This window comes from Halteromyces radiatus, assembly GCF_025201355.1.
Source record: "Halteromyces radiatus strain CBS 162.75 chromosome Unknown BX664scaffold_2, whole genome shotgun sequence".
Taxonomy (NCBI): Eukaryota; Fungi; Mucoromycota; class Mucoromycetes; order Mucorales; family Cunninghamellaceae; genus Halteromyces; species Halteromyces radiatus.
Genome location: NW_026251688.1, coordinates 1,869,555 through 1,886,859, shown reverse-complemented (window position 1 = coordinate 1,886,859; position 17,305 = coordinate 1,869,555). Strand labels below are relative to the sequence as shown.

At 31.5% G+C, this 17,305-nt stretch overlaps 4 protein-coding genes and 1 non-coding gene across 5 annotated transcripts; 3 read left to right on the top strand and 2 right to left on the bottom strand.

The window, feature by feature from the left end:
- Positions 1-62: 62 nt before the first annotated feature.
- On the bottom strand, positions 63-8,149 carry BX664DRAFT_292042 (Ion transport protein-domain-containing protein; the record flags this gene model as incomplete). Its single annotated transcript, XM_051541974.1, has 23 exons — positions 63-122; positions 350-459; positions 530-635; positions 705-844; positions 910-1,007; positions 1,070-1,282; positions 1,366-1,437; positions 1,512-1,965; positions 2,053-2,317; positions 2,413-4,284; positions 4,383-4,500; positions 4,576-4,665; positions 4,733-4,813; positions 4,885-5,138; positions 5,293-5,489; positions 5,552-5,735; positions 5,794-5,875; positions 5,952-6,100; positions 6,162-6,217; positions 6,344-6,682; positions 6,797-6,949; positions 7,044-7,234; positions 7,373-8,149. The coding sequence occupies 23 exons, from the start codon at positions 8,147-8,149 to the stop codon at positions 88-90; spliced, it is 6,036 nt and encodes a 2,011-aa protein (XP_051403092.1). The 3' UTR covers positions 63-87.
- A 233-nt stretch (positions 8,150-8,382) lies between these two features.
- BX664DRAFT_292039 (uncharacterized protein) lies at positions 8,383-11,633 on the bottom strand. Its single transcript, XM_051541973.1, has 12 exons — positions 11,500-11,633; positions 11,293-11,436; positions 11,052-11,192; positions 10,643-10,973; positions 10,431-10,549; positions 10,245-10,354; positions 9,572-10,183; positions 9,411-9,496; positions 9,211-9,312; positions 8,984-9,127; positions 8,767-8,897; positions 8,383-8,700 (listed from the first exon to the last, which is right to left on the bottom strand). Exons 1-12 carry the CDS (start codon positions 11,593-11,595, stop codon positions 8,401-8,403), a joined length of 2,316 nt encoding a protein of 771 aa, XP_051403091.1. The 5' UTR covers positions 11,596-11,633; the 3' UTR covers positions 8,383-8,400.
- Positions 11,634-12,191: 558 nt separating this feature from the next.
- Positions 12,192-12,984, top strand: BX664DRAFT_364068 (Gti1/Pac2 family-domain-containing protein; the record flags this gene model as incomplete). Its single annotated transcript, XM_051548405.1, has 3 exons — positions 12,192-12,363; positions 12,440-12,856; positions 12,953-12,984. 3 exons carry the CDS (start codon positions 12,192-12,194, stop codon positions 12,982-12,984), a joined length of 621 nt encoding a protein of 206 aa, XP_051403090.1.
- Positions 12,924-13,925, top strand: BX664DRAFT_67859 (uncharacterized protein). Its single transcript, XM_051549691.1, has 2 exons — positions 12,924-13,433; positions 13,508-13,925. The coding sequence occupies exons 1-2, from the start codon at positions 13,022-13,024 to the stop codon at positions 13,849-13,851; spliced, it is 756 nt and encodes a 251-aa protein (XP_051403089.1). The 5' UTR covers positions 12,924-13,021; the 3' UTR covers positions 13,852-13,925.
- Positions 13,926-14,570: 645 nt separating this feature from the next.
- BX664DRAFT_t37 lies at positions 14,571-14,643 on the top strand. Its single transcript has one exon. It is a non-coding gene; the product is annotated as a tRNA-Phe (tRNA).
- Positions 14,644-17,305: the final 2,662 nt, after the last annotated feature.

The following is a 17,305-nucleotide window of genomic DNA, read 5'->3' as shown; positions in this document are numbered from 1 at the left end:
TTTTTTTTTTTTTCTCATGGTTCTTCGTCATAGGCTTAATTTTTATTGGCTAAAATTTGTAGCGGCGGCCAATCATATAAAAGATAACTACTGTTCAAACTTTATTTCTGATTGTAAAAGATCTAAGGAATTGGTGTAATTTGGAATAACACAAAAAAGAAAGGTTGAGGGGGGAATAAAGGAATATACATAGTGGAGAGTATAAAAAAAGTAATAATAAGTAATAATAAATAATAATCATAATAATAAATAATAAATAAAAAATCATCATATATAAAAGAAAGTGCAAGTCAGTAAAAATTATATTATCCAAAGAAAAAAAAAAAAAAAAAAAATTGTCAAAACTTACTGTGCCATAATTCATGTCTATCATCCGTTGGATTATGTCCTAATGCTCCAGCCAAAGAATTCCATTCAACTTCTGGTTCGTTCTCATCAGATAAATATCCCAAAGAAGCACTAAGAATATATATATAGAAAGAGAGAATAAATTATATCATCCAAATTTATAACCAAATAGGGAACTTACAGAGATGGAGATATCAATGGTGATTCAATAGCCATAGGAGATCCAGTAGTAGTAGGTACGATATGTAATTGTTTTGTTTCCTTTTGTTCCATTTCAAACTTCAATACTATACGTAAAAAAAAAAAAAAAAAAAAAATAGAATCATTAGTTTTATACATAATAATAGTAGACTTACGTTTTTGTTTCTTCAATTCCATATGTCGTAGAAACTTCTTCCGTAAAGCTATGGTTTCCAATAATCCTTTCACTCTATCAATGCTAATCAATGTATGAATCGCTTCTTCTTTTTTCCGATTCACTAAAAGTTCTTCCAATCTAAATTAAATTATAGAAAAAAAAAATAAGTACTAATAATATTTGATGAGTTTGTTTTTACTTACAGTAAAGCATTTTCAGGTACAATCAATTTTCTTTGAGCAAGCATCAATAGCATTTGATTAAATGAAACACCTTGTACTGATTCTGTCATTGCAGTTTCCTATATATTATCATACATTAACATTCAGTATTTTTATCTTCTTCTTTTTTTTTCCTTCTTACCCAATAAATCATATTCATATCATGTTTTCGTTTATGAATCGTTGTTCTATCCAATCGTTCGAGTATTTTATTAAGTTTCTTGAGATTAATTCGAGTGTTATAACGATCATCCTTAGAATCATCCGCTTGATTAGGAAGAGTACATGCCTTCACCAGGTTCTTATAGGAAAATTCATCATCATAGATATTGATTGCAAACATTCCATCCAGTTTCTATATAAACAAGCAAAGAAAAAAAAATCAATTTGATACATCCTATAGATCATCATTGTTTTTCATTTCATTTTTCTACTTACTCTCCAAAAAGACATATAATCCTTGACTTTGATATATCCAGTCCTTTCTATATCGAATTCAGCCCAGCATTTCTTATATGTAAAGAAATATAAAAAAAAAAGGTTAAAGATAAATAGTACAAGTTCATCACATCATCACTAAACACACACGCATATATATATAAACAAAAAGGATATTTTCTGATTTCATCTCTGTTGACTAAAGAGAAATTGGCAGCAACTTGATATACATAGGAGAAATTGTCCGAGACAACGGCAACAAAGACAGCAGTAAAGATATACATGGAGATGATATTCAAACTGAGAAACAAGAAATAGGACCATCGAAGAGAACCACAATCTGAATCGAGATAATTATCAGCTTCTTGACATTGGGGTGCTTCCACTGTAAAATCATGCATCACTGTATTCCATCCTTCACCAGTAGAATATCGTACCAAGGACACCATTGTATTTGCATAGCTTCGAAAATTGACATGCTCAGTAGTAGCCTGAGTTCCATACTTGGTGAGTCCAAAAATCTCCATAAACATGATCGCATATGTTGTCAACACCACAAACCAAACCGCAAATACGTTGGCAATTTGATATGCTGACGCTCTATGCGAAGAAAAAAAAAAAAAAAGAGTCAATACAACTTTTTTTTAAAAAAAAAAAAAAAAAGGTCGCTCTGTTTAATCTACTTACGCCATTGTTGTAAAAAGCTGATTCAAAGCATCACTTCTTTGTACCAATTTGAAACAAAGAGCGGTCATGAATAATTTTTGGGATTCCACATTGACTTGATGATCGTTCGAAGCAAGACTAAAAATCACAGTAACCGCACTACCTATGATTACAGCCAAATCATAAAGATTCCACAAGTTTCTTCGGAAGGATGTCCAACCTAGACCTAACAGTTTTACCATTACCTCGAACCAATATATCAATACGAATACGAGATAAACATATTCTATATATATTATTAAAAAAAAAAAAAAAAAAAAAAAAAAAAAGAGAGAATGGTTTAGAAGACAAAAAAAAATTCTTATTTTCACTCATCTTTACCTTTGACCAGTTTCAATACAGGCAATGAATCATCTCGAATAGTATCAGTACATAATACCAAAATGTTGAGAACAATCACGGCGGTCATCCATTTGTAAAAGCGTCCCCTTTTATCCACCACCAGATCAAAGCATTTTTTCCTAATAACATTCACAGGGATTTGTTTCGGTCTCTTGGCAGGTCTAATTTGACTCAGAAGCTTTTTCAAGTCCAACCATCTTCTTTGTTCAGCAGTCAAGTAAGCACTTCCGTTTCGTTTGGCAAAGTTTTCCAGAATAATACCCAAGAATAAAGAAATCACAAAAACAGAACCAGCCAGGTTGTATACCATGAAAAAGATCGCATAAAGCTGACTAGCATCTTGTTGTTGCGTCAAATCCTTGCCGGCAATAGACATACTTGTTTCCATTACATCCACCCATCCTTCACCACTGGCAATTTCAAATAAAATCAAGAGAGATGACCAAAAATCATCAAAACTGTACACATAAGGATTGGACCACACAAGAGGTTTCAATATCGTTGTCCCTTCATAAACTGGCGCATCCGTTCCAAGCATCGCTTCGTTAATACATCCAACCTTATTCAGGACACTGTCATCGTTACAAGTGTAGAAGAGTCCCATAAATATATTCTTTCCATAGAGAGCAAAAGGTACAATTAAAAATAACCCTAGAGCACCAGCATCCAACATCAATGGAAGACCTTGAATCAAGATCACTGTAAACATATCCTTGGCAGGTTTGAGGAGATTGATCAATCGAAGAGCACGTAACGCCTTGAATGCCCGGAATCCACGTTCCAATCCTGTTGAAGAAGCAAACCGACCAAAGTTCGACATGTACAGAGTGACCAGTACAAAAAGATCCAATACATTCCAACCATTCATAATGTAAGCATTGGGAGTCATGATAAATCCATCAGCGATCACTTTGACTAAGAATTCCAATGTAAACACTATAGTAAAAGCCCAATCAGCATAGATCAAAGGTCGTAAACTTGAGAGGTCATCACGGTGTTCAAATTGATAGACAGGTGAATTGTAGATTGTCAAGATAACGTTGGTGATGACACATGTAATGACAAGAGACAAAAACATTAACTTGAGCCACCGAGAAGGAGGGGTACCAAATGTTCGTTCACCATGACTAGGAGATACCAATAACTGACACCAATAACGAATACGATGTCGAGGAGAGAATATAAACAAAGATTTGTCATAAGATGGATGAGCACGAAGAAAATCCCGTTGCATGGCACGTCGTTCTTCCAAATCATGAAGGCTAGATTCTTCGACTGACGCTGCAATATTGACCCGTAGAGATGGTGCCAAAGCATATCGTAAACTATTAACAGCATTTTCATCTTGATTCCGATTGATATCATAAAATGTCTGAAGTTGATCAAAAGTTGTCTGTCCATCAAATTGCATACTTTTTCCTGAGGTGTTGTGTGTGGGTTGGTGCTTGATTTGAGAGATGTGATCACCTATGTAGTTCCAAAATGATCGAAAAGAAGACTTGTTTGAATCTGTTGATATTTGCTGTCGATGCCGCGGTCCGCCACCATACCATTTTAATTTCTTGTCGTTTTGTGTCGAATTTTCAAGATCAACGGTAGTAGTCATAAAGTCTTTGAGGTCATTCTTTTCTAAAGCTAATGTAAGGTTTGCTGGTATGTTCTTCACCGCCACATTTTTAGGATTCGCTCGTAGGTATCGATAAATATTCCATCTACTAATAATCGCTTCCGCATTGTCATCAAAAGAATCGTGTATTTCCGCATAACGCTGAATTTGTCTTTGTCGCTTTTCTTCTTCGGCTGTTTCGAAATTTTCCATCAAAATTGCAATGAACATGTTGACCATAATGACTATCATCGATCATGTATCAATAAATAAATAAATAGTATAAGTATAAATGTCAAAATGACCTTCCTTTTTTTTTTCTTCTTCTTCTTAAATGACTTACAGTTGGAGAAAGCAAACCAGATAGATAAAAATAGAGCATTTACAGCAGCATTTCCAGATGGACGACCATATTGCATAGCGTTGTACAGAACTGTTGTCCAATTTTCACCAGAGAAGAGCTATACAATATGTAATGACAAATAAAGGTCTGATGAGTATTGTACACGATGGGAGATAATAAGTTAATTGCTTACCTGATTAAGGGCCACAAAGGAATTGTAAACAGAGAAAAATCGCATTTCATCATCAGCTTCATTCAGCTCACCTTCAAGTAATTGAAAAGCCTATAGTAAAACAAAAAATAAATAAATTAGTACGAGATGCCATCATATCTTTTTATGATAAATTTACAATAATGGCACAAATCAAAGTAGACAAAATGATGAAGAAGATCAAATTGATAAAACCATACACGCTACCAAGTACACGAGCCTACTCATTTCAAAATATATATATATATAAGTAAATCCAAAGAGAAATCTTGAATAATTTATCTTACTTACAATCAACCGTCGTAATCTAGGTATAGCGACCAGGACTCGATAGATTCGCATGATTGGGAAACCGCTGAGCCAAGCAAATGCTACAGGATTGTTTCTAATGGAAGGGATCCAAATGATACAGGACATAATACTAATGATCATATCCGCTCTATTTGCCTTGTCCTTGAAGAATATCCGGAGTTGTTGTCGTTCTGAAATGAACCGTAAGAATATTTCAACCATAAAAGCCAAGCTGAATCCATATTCCACAGAATCTATAAATAAAAATATCAAGAATATCAAGCATTAGTAATAAGATCAAAATTATTTAATGTGATACTCTTTTTTTTTTTTTTTTTTTTTTTTTTTTTTTTTTTTTTTTTTTTTTTTTTTTTTTTTTTTTTTTTTTTTTTTTTTTTTTTTACATACTCAATTTTGTCACTTGTTTCTCTGTCATATTATTGTTTTTGATAGCCATTACGACTAAATCAGCAACCACAAGGAGTATCCATAACGGTCTTGTTGCTGCCACCCATTCAAAAAGCAGCGATCTTCGTATTGTTCTAGCGATATTTTCATTACTAAAAGACCATCCTCCTTCAACGTCGGCCAAAACAGTACTAGCTCTACAATTCAACCCAAAAAAGTTAATTTTTCACCTTTTAATATATATATAACAATTACTTACTTTGATGTTGTAAAAGCAGAGTGTTGAGAATCTTCACGAACCTTGGCAAACATTTCATTGATAACAGCGACAAATAAGTTAAGCAGCCAAAAGTTCATGACAATAACAATAACAATAAAGTAGAGACAGGCAACAAAGTATTCGGCATCCATCATATCATACATTCGATCTGTCCATGATTGTTCTAAAAAGTAATCAAGTTAGTCACTCAATATCCTAATTTTATGCATGTATATACTTACTTCCAGTAATGACCAAAACCATTAACATTGATGAAAAGACATTATCCATGCTAAAAGTGTTGCCAAAAGGATTTTCTGTTTCCTATAGAATATAATATATTGTTAAAACATCATCCTTGATATTTCATTGAAAAAGATAACTTTGATGGATAACTTACACGACATACAAGTCCATTATCACATAAGAAGCCTTTATCCCACGAAGCTTGAGTTCCATCTAATTTAATATAAGGTTGTCGTACTCCGTTTTCTATATAGCCACCACAGAATTGTTGTAATTCTTGAGTATTAGTACTATTTGTTGGATCTATGCTAGTAACATTAGAAATCGTTCTAAAATAAATAATATATAGTCCCTTGATCGTTACCTGTCCAAACGCAGTGCCGTAAAAAAGATCCTTTAAATGATTGAACGCCAATAACACTATATATATCATGAAATAAGTAAACGGATCAAAATAATAAAAAGAAATAAAAAATAGTAAGAAAAAAAAATAAAAAATAAAAAATATCTTCCTAATATTCTATATATATATATATATCGACTTACGCAAAGATAATAAAAAAGAAGAGTACAAAGAATGAAACATTCACCAAGAGAGGAGCCGCCTTTTTCAAACTATGGAGAATCACCGCATTGCCCTTACTAATATTCAACAGACGCATGAGAATGATAGCCGACATCATTTTGAACACAGTAATCCTTCTTGTTTCATCGATAATTTCTTGATTACTGATAATCAGTCCGAAATGAATCCAATATGATACCACTGATATAAAATCCACTCTATTCCAACTATGCCGTAAAAAGGGTTTGAAACGTTGTATCTGTGATGTTTGATTATTGAAGATGAATCCAAAAACAACCACTCGTAGTAGCAAATAAACACTACCAGAGAGAGAGAGAGAAGAGAGAGAGAGAGAGAGAGAGAGAGAGATTAGAACGAGTAACTTCCGTATGTTATCTATCTTTGTTATTTTTTTTTTTTTGTTTTTTACATACGTGTATATGCAAAATATACTCAATATCACATATTGATCCCAACTTGTACCCCAAGACGTCTGAGGTTCAGGATTAGGGCCGTTGTCCCACCCAGCAGCTAAAAGCACGCATCCATGTAGAATCACAACCATCATCAATATAGTTTCTGTCCATCTATTAAACGTTGACGAAAGAAAAAAAAAGGGGGGCAGTGAGTTTGTATCTTTCCTCTTTTTTTTTTTTTTTCTTTCCTGGAAAATTAACTTACTTCCATAATAGTATTTTGGCAATATAATTTCGAAATGAATTATCAGGACCAAATAACCAACAACTTTTGCCAGATAGTCCCATTCTATTTCTGTTGTTGTTACTGTTGAAGCTGTTGCTAGTGGTAATAGTTGAGGTCGAAGTTGATTGTTTAGTTTGAAAATTACGAGTTGATGTCATGGGTATATTTTCCTCAAAGTCATTGTGATATGGTGAATGATTGTTGTCAATAGCTGCCAAATAATCATTACTGGTGATAGCATAGTAGTCATCATGATAATCATCTTCATTATGAGATACGGATTGTTGTTGATATTTTGTAGGTAATACCGAGTTGTTGCCATCAATATCGCCATGTTTGACGTCGCTAGTTGTTCCTTTGTTATTGTTGATTGTGTTGTTTTCCTGAATATTGATAGGTGTTGGTAAAAGGAGGGTATCACTAACATTTTCCAAGTTGATAATGCGTTTTGACATATTGCGTAACTGAAGGGAAAAAGTAGCACCATAATCAGAAAGTAGTTTACCCAAAGATAATCGTCCTATATTTTGATTAGTATGTTGCTCTATGGCTGCAGGTTGGTAACTACGTCGAATTTGTGTTGTCGTTGCGGTTGCTGTTGTTGTCGACGGTAAAGATGGTGGAGGCATAGGTGTCAAAGATGAATTGAGCTGGTCATCGCGTGTAATGGCAGCAGCGTTATCTGTAAGTTTGGCAGTATCAGAATAATCCATATCGTCAAAGTTGCTGTCATATATAGAAGGTTCGAATGATTGTTGAGATTGCGATGTGGTCTGTTTGGAAACTGAAGTTTGAGTAAAAGGTCTAAGTTCTTGTTCTATATTGTCTTGTTTTGGAGGTAAAGGAACGGCATGTTCAAATGCATTTCTAAAATCTTGTACATTCACAGGTGGATTGCGTTGGGTATAGGATCGTTCTAGAGAAGTTGAATTAGATGAATGAACGGGCTTTGTAGCAAAGTTCATAAATGTGGAACTTGACGAGTCATCTTGATCAGGGGCTACCGATATTGTAACATGTTTGTAAGGATTATTGGATGACTGGTTTGGACTACTAAGATACTGTTGTTGTGGGGAGTTTGGCATCCACTATTATTGACAAAAGTAAATAAATAATGGAAGATAAAAAAAACAAAGACAAAAAGAAAATAAAAATAAGAACGAAAAAGGGGGGAAATCGACGACGATCAAAAATTTCAGATAAGAGTGAAAAAAAAAAAAAAAATTAAAATACCGGTTAATGTTTTATTGGTCAAAGGATCAAGTTCATTGAAAGAAAATTAGAATTAAAAAAAAAAAAAAAAAAAAAAATACTATTTCTACTACTAAGTAACTATCTAACTAGTTCTACGATCGAAGAAGTAAAGATATCCTTCACCAATAGGAGGGTTTGGAGATAATGCTACCTTATTATCATTGAATAATGTCCATTGTCCATCTTTGAGAACGTGAGCAACATAATGTCCACAATGAATGGATGTTCCTTTATGAGAGACGAATGATTTAATAATGTAATTGAATGGAGGACTATCATCACCCGCCATAATCTCATTTGATCCTTGAAATTCATCTTGTTCTTCGCCTTGATCATCAGGGTGATTAAATAACCAATCCAATGCTCGTTCCGTTTCATTATTCTATAAAGTATCAATAACAAATAAATATATAGGATCATCATTCATCATTGTACAATTTTTAATTACCGTTTCCCGTAATGCTTTTTTGGCTTGGGCAGGAGCAAAGCCCATTTCGCATAATGTTGTGATTTGGTCAGCAGAAGGTTCTTGTGTACCACTAGATTGATTTGTATTGGTTTCCAAAGGATCATCAATATCTATAAAAAAGAAACTATTCATCAGTATTCAAGCAATATTTTGTATTTTTTTTTTTTTTTAGTATTATTATTGTTATTCATTTTACCAGGATCCTCCATATGTTCAAATAACCAATTCATAGCTATTTCAGCCCCATTGTTGCCAGTGTTGAATAGAGCCCGTTTACATCGATTTAAACCAAAGCCCATAGCCATCAATTGATCCAAAGCTGCAGCATCAAATTCAGGTTCTTCAAAAAAAAATAATAATAATAATGTTAAATCTGTCAACCATAACAATAATGTTGCTGATCACCCTTTCTTCTTTTATTACCTGTTGTTTCATCATCTGGTAAAAGTTCTTCATCATCTTGTTTGCCTTGAGCTAAATACTTGTCAAGATTAATTAATCCTTCAGGGAAATTAATCCTGATGTCTACAATATAAAGATAAGAAGGATATGATTAGTAAATCAATGTATATATATGAAACAATAATAATAACAACAACAACGAAAAAGATGATCTATTTTACCTAGTTTTTGAGGTACCCAGTCCACAAAAGCAAATCTTCGTGCATGAATAACCAAAACTTGTGGGAATGTTTTGAACTTGACAGATCTAAAACATAAGATTTTTTAAAAAAAAAAATATGTAATGAGTTTCGGATTATACCTTTTGATCACTCATCCTTACTTTTGGGCCACTGTTTTTTCTTTGCAGTTTGGACATTGATAATCGTCTACAGTTTCATTTTTAGTGTAAAGATCCATACATTCATAAAAATCAACGGCTTCATATTCAACTTTGTTGTTATCGGATTCACCTATCTTGCGTGCTGGAATATTGATCGATATACTACTGTTTTCATTGGTTTGATACCGCACCTTGTGACATTTCCCACATTGTAATCGATGTTCTAAATTGAAGTCAAACACCTTTGTAGGATCTTGTCCTTTGTTCGAATGTTCCTTTTGAGAAATAGTCTTGCAAAAGAACTGGAGAAATTCGTAGGCATCTTGTTGTCGCATGGTAGAGAATTCTTCGTGTCCTTTTCCAACTAGTGATTTGAACATTCCAGGAGAAATACCATCTTGAGTAGGCACATCGTTATTATCGGATGATGGATGAGGTTGAGAATAACGTCCGGATAAAAGTCCATCAGCAATCTTGAAAAGTTGACAGTACCAACAATTAGCAGGATCTTCAATTGAACATGATAGTGCATGATCAGCTAGTTGTTGTCCATAACGAGTCTGGAAATTTGGAATATCATATACAGCTTGCAAAATGGAAGCAATATAACAACTATAAATAAAGATGGATGGTCAATGATTCATTTCAATAATAGTTATTCAATTTGATTTACCTGTTCCCAAGGTTTTTAATACCAGTATACCCGGGTCCAAACTTCGGTTCTAACTGTTTTCCATCTTCAGTTGTCATACTAAAATCAAATTTGAGATTTTGTTCTAATTGCTATTATCAAAATAAAAACATCACGTTTAATCTATTTATTCATCTGTTTTTGTTATTTTTCATTATTTTGTATTACCAATTCGGTCATGCTTTTTTCTGTTTTGGATTGATGTAGGACGTTGATTCCCCAATTGGCGAGATGTGTAGAGAGATCATTATCCAGTTTTGCATCATCACAAGTATAACAATAAATATCTATATAATAATAAAATAATCATAAATTAAAAAAAAAAAGAATAAAAGGTATATATAGATATATGTATATATGTAAATGTTCATTTTTCTTACCAGCAGTGCCTTCAGGAGTAATTGTACCAAGTTTACAAGCAATTGAATGACCGGTTTCAGTAAAATGCTGAACAGCATGATTATTTCCACCAGAGCCATCATAATGTTTTCGACCACAAGCCAGATTACCACAAGTCAGACATAACCAGAGGTTTTCATTAAGTTCACATTTTGTACAATGAGCCAGAGATTGTTGTTCCAATCTTCGAGGTTCTTCTTGCGTAAGACAGAGAGTATGTTCACATGCAGTGATATCTTCTTCCCATGCTTTAACATCTGATTGACGTGCTGAAGACGTTGCCAATAGTATAGCATCAACAATAGAAGATATCTAGTTATAAGGACAATAAAAGAAGAAGAAAAAAAAATGTTAAATTCAATAAAATAAGATCAAATTGTCATATATTACCTCAGTATTAGTGTCTTTTGTTGTTTCCATGCCATTACATGCATAACAGCGTACTTTTGTAATGTAATCATAAGAAGGTTCAGTATCCTCAGGTACAATGGCTAACTTGCTCATTTTCTGTGGAGGTGGCGTTCCTTCATCCTTATATATATATATATATATATATATGTATACATTTAAAAAAAAAAAAGAAAAAAAAGAAATTAGACAACATGTTGTATTATTCCGCAGTATGATTTACCCTTTTGGATTTGATGACGCGTCGAATATTTACAGCTAATGGATGGTCAGTTTTGTTATAATGAAGTTTTGCATGTTGACGTTCTGTAGAAATACAACCACCATTAAAACACGTAAGACATACGTCAATTCCTTCAGCCAAGTCCTATTTATAATATTAAAAAAAAAAGTGAATATTCTTTTCTTTTATTATAATTATAATTATTACTTGAGAATCAAAGCATTGTGTACATTCTTCTTTATGAACACGAGTATAAATTGAAGGAGGAGAAAATCTAGTGGTGTTAATATGTGTACAGGCCATTTTTCTAGAAAAGAAATATATATAGATTTAAAAAAAAAAAAAAAAGTGAACAAAAAAAAAATTGTGGTGAAATCGGACTTTCTCCGGACTGGTACTTTTCTTTTCCTTTTTCAGTTTTGATCAAGCTAGAAACTTGTTGAAAAGAGATCACGAGGACAAAAAGAACAATAACAGAAAAAAGAAAAAGGATTTTGAAACGAGTGAGAACAGTTATAAAGGCAATCTTTTTTTTTTTTTTTTATCATTGTGAGGATAACATGTAAAATCTTTTTTTTTTTTTAATAAAAGTCGAAACGATCTTTTTTTTTTCCTTCTCCTTTTTTTTTTGGGTTATGAGATCATAACGATCACGTGCAAGGAAATAGCCATGTGAGGTTTAGATGATGATTGTTATATGTATTATAATTGATTGAAGCAAAAAAGAAAAAATCCCCAGTTTGAACCTATGACGGAATGACATGGTTTTTCCCATTAGGTTTACCAAATTTGGGCTTTTAATCTTCTCCGCCTTTTTTTTTTCTTTTTTCCCTTTATTTCTTTCTCTCTTTCTGTCTTTTTTTTTTTTTCTACACTTCTTTTTACATATATATATATTCATGCCTGTTGTAGAAACTTTTTTTGGTTATGTTGAAACAACTCGTGATTCTTTGATATTATTAGAAGCTTGTAGACAAGGTAGTTTACCAAGAGTAAGACGAAGGTTACAAGAACAAGAACGACAATTAGTAAAAAGTGGTGCAGTCTTTTGTTTTGATGAAAATGAAAGTGGTAATATATATCTTTTTTTTTTCTTTTTCTCTTTTGATATCAAACTCACTCATATATTATTATTATTATTATTTAGGTATAAAACGTTGGACTGATGGACTTGTTTGGAGTCCTTCTAGAATACTTGGTAACTTTTTGATATATCGAGAACTGGACGACCGTAAAAGTATTGAAGACGATGAACAAGAAGATAATCAACTTATTACTTCTGGACTTACATTATTATCAAAACGACAACGTGAAAGAGCTTTGGTTGGGTCCTTACGGAATAGTTATCGTTTTAAACCTAATGGACTTATCAAGAAATCAATGTCAATCGTTGTTAATGGTGTACAACAACATCTCGTTAGTTATTACAGCAAAGAAGATGTTCTCGCAAACAAATTCAAAACTCCTTCAGATATACCAGAATTAAATTTGATTGAAATATCTGCTGACCTACTTCGTGGACAAAACTTTAGAATCCCTTTTTTTCCTGATGATGACTCTACTGGTAAAAAAAAAAACAAAAAAAAAAAACAAAAAAAAAAAATAGTAATAATAATAATAAAAAAAATTTTATAAATATTATTATTATATTATAGTGAAGAACAAATCAACAAAGATTTCAACATTAGATAAAGCAACAAAGCAAAAACAAAGAAAACCTTCAAATTATATGCAACTATCCAACAATCGACAATCACGAAGATATAGTAATAGTAGTAATGGCATTTCAACACCATCCTCTGTGAACTCTTTTTCTTCCTCTAACTCCAATCATACTTCAGAATCAAAACCAGAAAAGCCATCCTACTCAGCAATCTATAACTCAATTCCTATCAATCAAACTCAATTAATAGATCCTTCTTCAAATTACCAACAATCAACTGATAACTTATTATTCCAATCATATAAAATACAACAAAATCTATATACATCTCGACAACAACAACAACAGGAACAAAAGATGTCTACTGGTGACTATTTTCCAGCTTCCCATTCAAACAATCATCATCCAACAAATACTACCTTCATATCTCCCAATACCAATCCAAGCCAATCTTACTGTATAGCAAATGTTTCTCAAGGTAAAAAAAAAAAAAAAAAGCAAAAGATAATGTTAGTAAAATTATTTATAAAAACATATTTATTTGATTGATAGATACAACTATACATACAGAATCAACTCCTGTTTTATCCGAAAATGAATCACAAGGCAATTATCAAGAATTACATGATCTACAACAAAAGCAACCATATCATACTTATGGAGTTGGATCCGACATACAAAATCATCATTGGATTCCTCATAGCTTCTCTACCGGATATTCAAATGAACGTTATGATCAAAACCCACATCAACATTTATTTTCATCAACCTCATTTCACGCTGTCAATCATGCATCACTATCAATAAGGACACCCGAACTAGTCAGTAATGCTTTTATGTTGGATTCGAACACTTTATTAGGATCGGGTTGGAATGATTTTGAAATGCAAATGTAACTTTTTACTTATATATATTTATATCTAGTATATTCTTGTAGTTAGTTTTATTTTATTTTTATTATATGTTCTATTTTTTTTTTTTTTTTTACTCACTGGTTGATGTGTTTGATTTTATTACACTTTATTCAATGTATTCTCTTTTATATACAATAAATATTCATTACTTCTCAAAAATCAAATATATATATATATATGTACATCACTACTAGCTTTTATTGTGGATTGACTTTGTGAGGATTGTGATAATATGATGACGATAATAATAGTTGCCTCTGGAGAAATTGACTTGGGAATGATGAATGATAATAGATATGACTTTATTGAAATAAGAATGAAATGTATTGCATTCGTATTAACTTATAAAAATAAAAATAAAAAGAATGCATTTAAAAATAAAAATAAAAAAAAAGGTGCATCACAAGTAACCAGAATACATGTAATAAAGTAAAATGGGATAAAAATAAAAAAATTTATTGAATAATGATATAACTACTAAAACTAATTAATATGCTAAAAGTCAATAGAAAACAAAAGAAAAGATAAGGAGAAAATAAAAATAAGAGAAAAAAAAAGTCTCCAAAAGCGAAACACGATAAACCCTGAAAAAAGGGGGCACCTGTGGCGAAACAAAGGTCTGGGATTAAGATACTCGATGCTGATTGGCTGAAATTATGATAGGCTTTATAATGGAGTGATCGGTTTCCACACACGTATTAGTCTCAATAGCTCAGTTGGGAGAGCGTCAGACTGAAGTTCTGAAGGCCGGGTGTTCGAACCACCCTTGGGACATCCATTTTTTGCTAAACTTCATCTATTTTGAGCGCCGCATGTATCGTTTGGAGGATTCAGTTTTTACTGGGTAGAATGATGGTTTTTATTTTATTTTTGATTTATGTGTTGGGTGATTTTTTGGTTTATAGGTTCAAAATTGAAAAAGTAGTTCGGATGATTGAAAGAGAATAAGTTGTTTAGTGAGCACCAGTACTTGATTACGCAAGCACACGTATAGGAAAAGAAATAAAAAAAAAAGAAAAGTAAAGTAGAGAAAAATAAAGTCTTGTTCCAAATTTGGAAAGTAAAAGTAGAGTAAAATTGTTCTGACTTTTAATATAGAACAAAGTGAGCCAATCAAAAGTGATAATCCACAATACAATCAAGTAGGGATAGAAAGTAAAGATTTATTTTAAAAAAAAATATATATTGATGATTAACTAAAGAAAAAGAAAAAACAAAAGGAAAACTTGGGCTATTTATACTAAAATATTTATGTATAATGGGACAAGAGTGTTAAGGATTTTTTTTTTGTTATTGGGTGGATGATTGATTTAAAAAAAATAGATGATATTATCAATATGATGATATTGATGATGATTGACCGTGTAGTGAACACCAGTTCTTTTATATAAAAAGCACTGTAAAGGAAAAAATTATATGGATAAAAAAGAGAATAATGATTAGATATATGGGGATAAGATATATGAGTTTAAATTTTTTTTTTTTTTTTTTTTTTTTTTTTTTTTTTTTTTTTTTTTTTCCTTCTTGACATCCCTTCGCCCCAATAAAGATGGTCCCCATCAAATCCAAGTATCCATTTTCTTTACTTTGTTGATGAAAGTAAACATTATATGTCGAGGCATGTGGTCATCTAACAACCATTGTAAATATTTCTTTCTTTCTTCTTCGTAGGTCGCTTTTGTGAATTCATCATATGGTTTGGTGAAATGACTATGCGCAACATCCAATATGTGCATCCAATACTGTGTACTCATCCAGAGCAAATAGTTGGGTCTTAGTTTTAATGTTAGCCATTTGTTAATGTATAAGGAAATAAAATGAAGAAAATTAATCTTTTTTTTTTCTAACAGGATGATTGATTGTGTTGGGTAAATTTTTTGTTGTTAGGTCCAATATAATAAAAGTAAATGGGATGATTGATTGTTTAGAAGGTTTATAGTGAGCATCAGTACTTGATTATGCAAGCATATGTATAGGAAAGCAGATAAAATAAAAGAGACAAATAAAGTAGGTAAAAAAACAAAAAAAGTTCTTAGTCTAACTTCAAAAAAAAGGGGGTTGAGCCAATCAGAATGAATAATCCACAAAATACAGTTAAGTAGGGATGATAGAATCATTGAAGGAATAAGATATAATCATGAAGAATATAATTTGGGGGAGTAAGAAAGAAGATATTTTATTTTATTTTTTTATTTTTTTCGCTCAACAGTAGAATGATTGTTTTTATTTTGTTTTTGATTTAATTCTATTTATATTGTAGAAACTATTTTTCAAGTTCGAAATGGACTGAACTAAAAAGAACAAAAGATCAACTTGATCCTTTTCTATTTTTGTAATTCTATATAAGAAACGGTCTTTGTATCGACAGATTTAATTAATGGGAATGATCTGGTAGTTTTTGTTATTTGATGATGATCATCCGTTATGGTTTTTTTTTTTGTAACTAGGGTGATGATTGAAAATATAAAATTGATAGATGATATTAGTACTATAACGATGTCTATGATGATTGATATGTAGCGAGCACCAGTTCTTTTATAAAAAAAAAAATGTAATATATGATGATTTGTAACTTGATTCCAAATATAGATATAGATGTCTTGTAAAATGATCACTCTTGACGATGATCAAATAAAATAATAATAACTTGAATATAAATATAAGTAGGATGATTGCTTGATAATAAAATAATAAATATAAAACTTAAGATGTTTGTTTTCTTAAGATTGGTCAAGATGATTATACAATCTTTTATTGAATTTGATATAATAAAACTTTGACAAAGAAAGAAAATTATATAAACTACTGGATGTATTTATATACAAAAACTAAAGATCATTTTTAGATGATTATAATTAATCATCGTGAGAAATAATGAGAAAATAAAATGGATGAAACTGGTAAATGTGATAGAAAGGTAATAACGGATGAAACTGTGTAAGAGAAGTGGTTCAGATGAGACCTAAATTATAAAAAAAAGAAGATCTTGGTCAAAGTGTAAGACTTGGTCAAATGTCAAGATTTTGACAGATAGTAAGATTAAAAAAAACAACAGCGAAAAAAAAAAAAAAAAAAAAAAAAAAAACAAAAAAAAAAAAAACAAAAAAAAAAAACAAAACTAATTCATAGCCAGCTTATTCAAAGGATGTTTTCATCCTAACAGTAATAAACAATCAGTTCTAACTGAATAGAACAAAAAAAAAAAAAATGTTTTTTGATTACTTTGATCAAAAGATGAAAGATCAGAAAGACATGAGTTACGGATTTCTTGGTAAGCGCCCAAAAAAGGAAATGATTCATTGGTACTTGACTATCGAAACTTTGTGGAGTTCTTTTTTTTTCTTTTGATAATGATTTGGGTAGTGATGACAGATGAATAGATGATACTGTACAACGATAGGATGATATGTGACGATGGATGATGATGAATGCTGGC

What these genes read in the sequence shown, in the direction of transcription:
- BX664DRAFT_292039 (XM_051541973.1), bottom strand. Translation starts at nt 11,595, where the DNA reads ATGGCCTGTACACATATTAACACCACTAGATTTTCTCCTCCTTCAATT. An exon ending in CAAAAGACACTAATACTGAG is followed by an intron (nt 10,974 to 11,051) that starts GTAATATATGAC and finishes CCTTATAACTAG; the next exon opens with ATATCTTCTATTGTTGATGC. An exon ending in AAAAAAGCATGACCGAATTG is followed by an intron (nt 10,355 to 10,430) that starts GTAATACAAAAT and finishes TTTTGATAATAG; the next exon opens with CAATTAGAACAAAATCTCAA.
- BX664DRAFT_67859 (XM_051549691.1), top strand. Translation starts at nt 13,022, where the DNA reads ATGCAACTATCCAACAATCGACAATCACGAAGATATAGTAATAGTAGT. An exon ending in TATAGCAAATGTTTCTCAAG is followed by an intron (nt 13,434 to 13,507) that starts GTAAAAAAAAAA and finishes TTTGATTGATAG; the next exon opens with ATACAACTATACATACAGAA.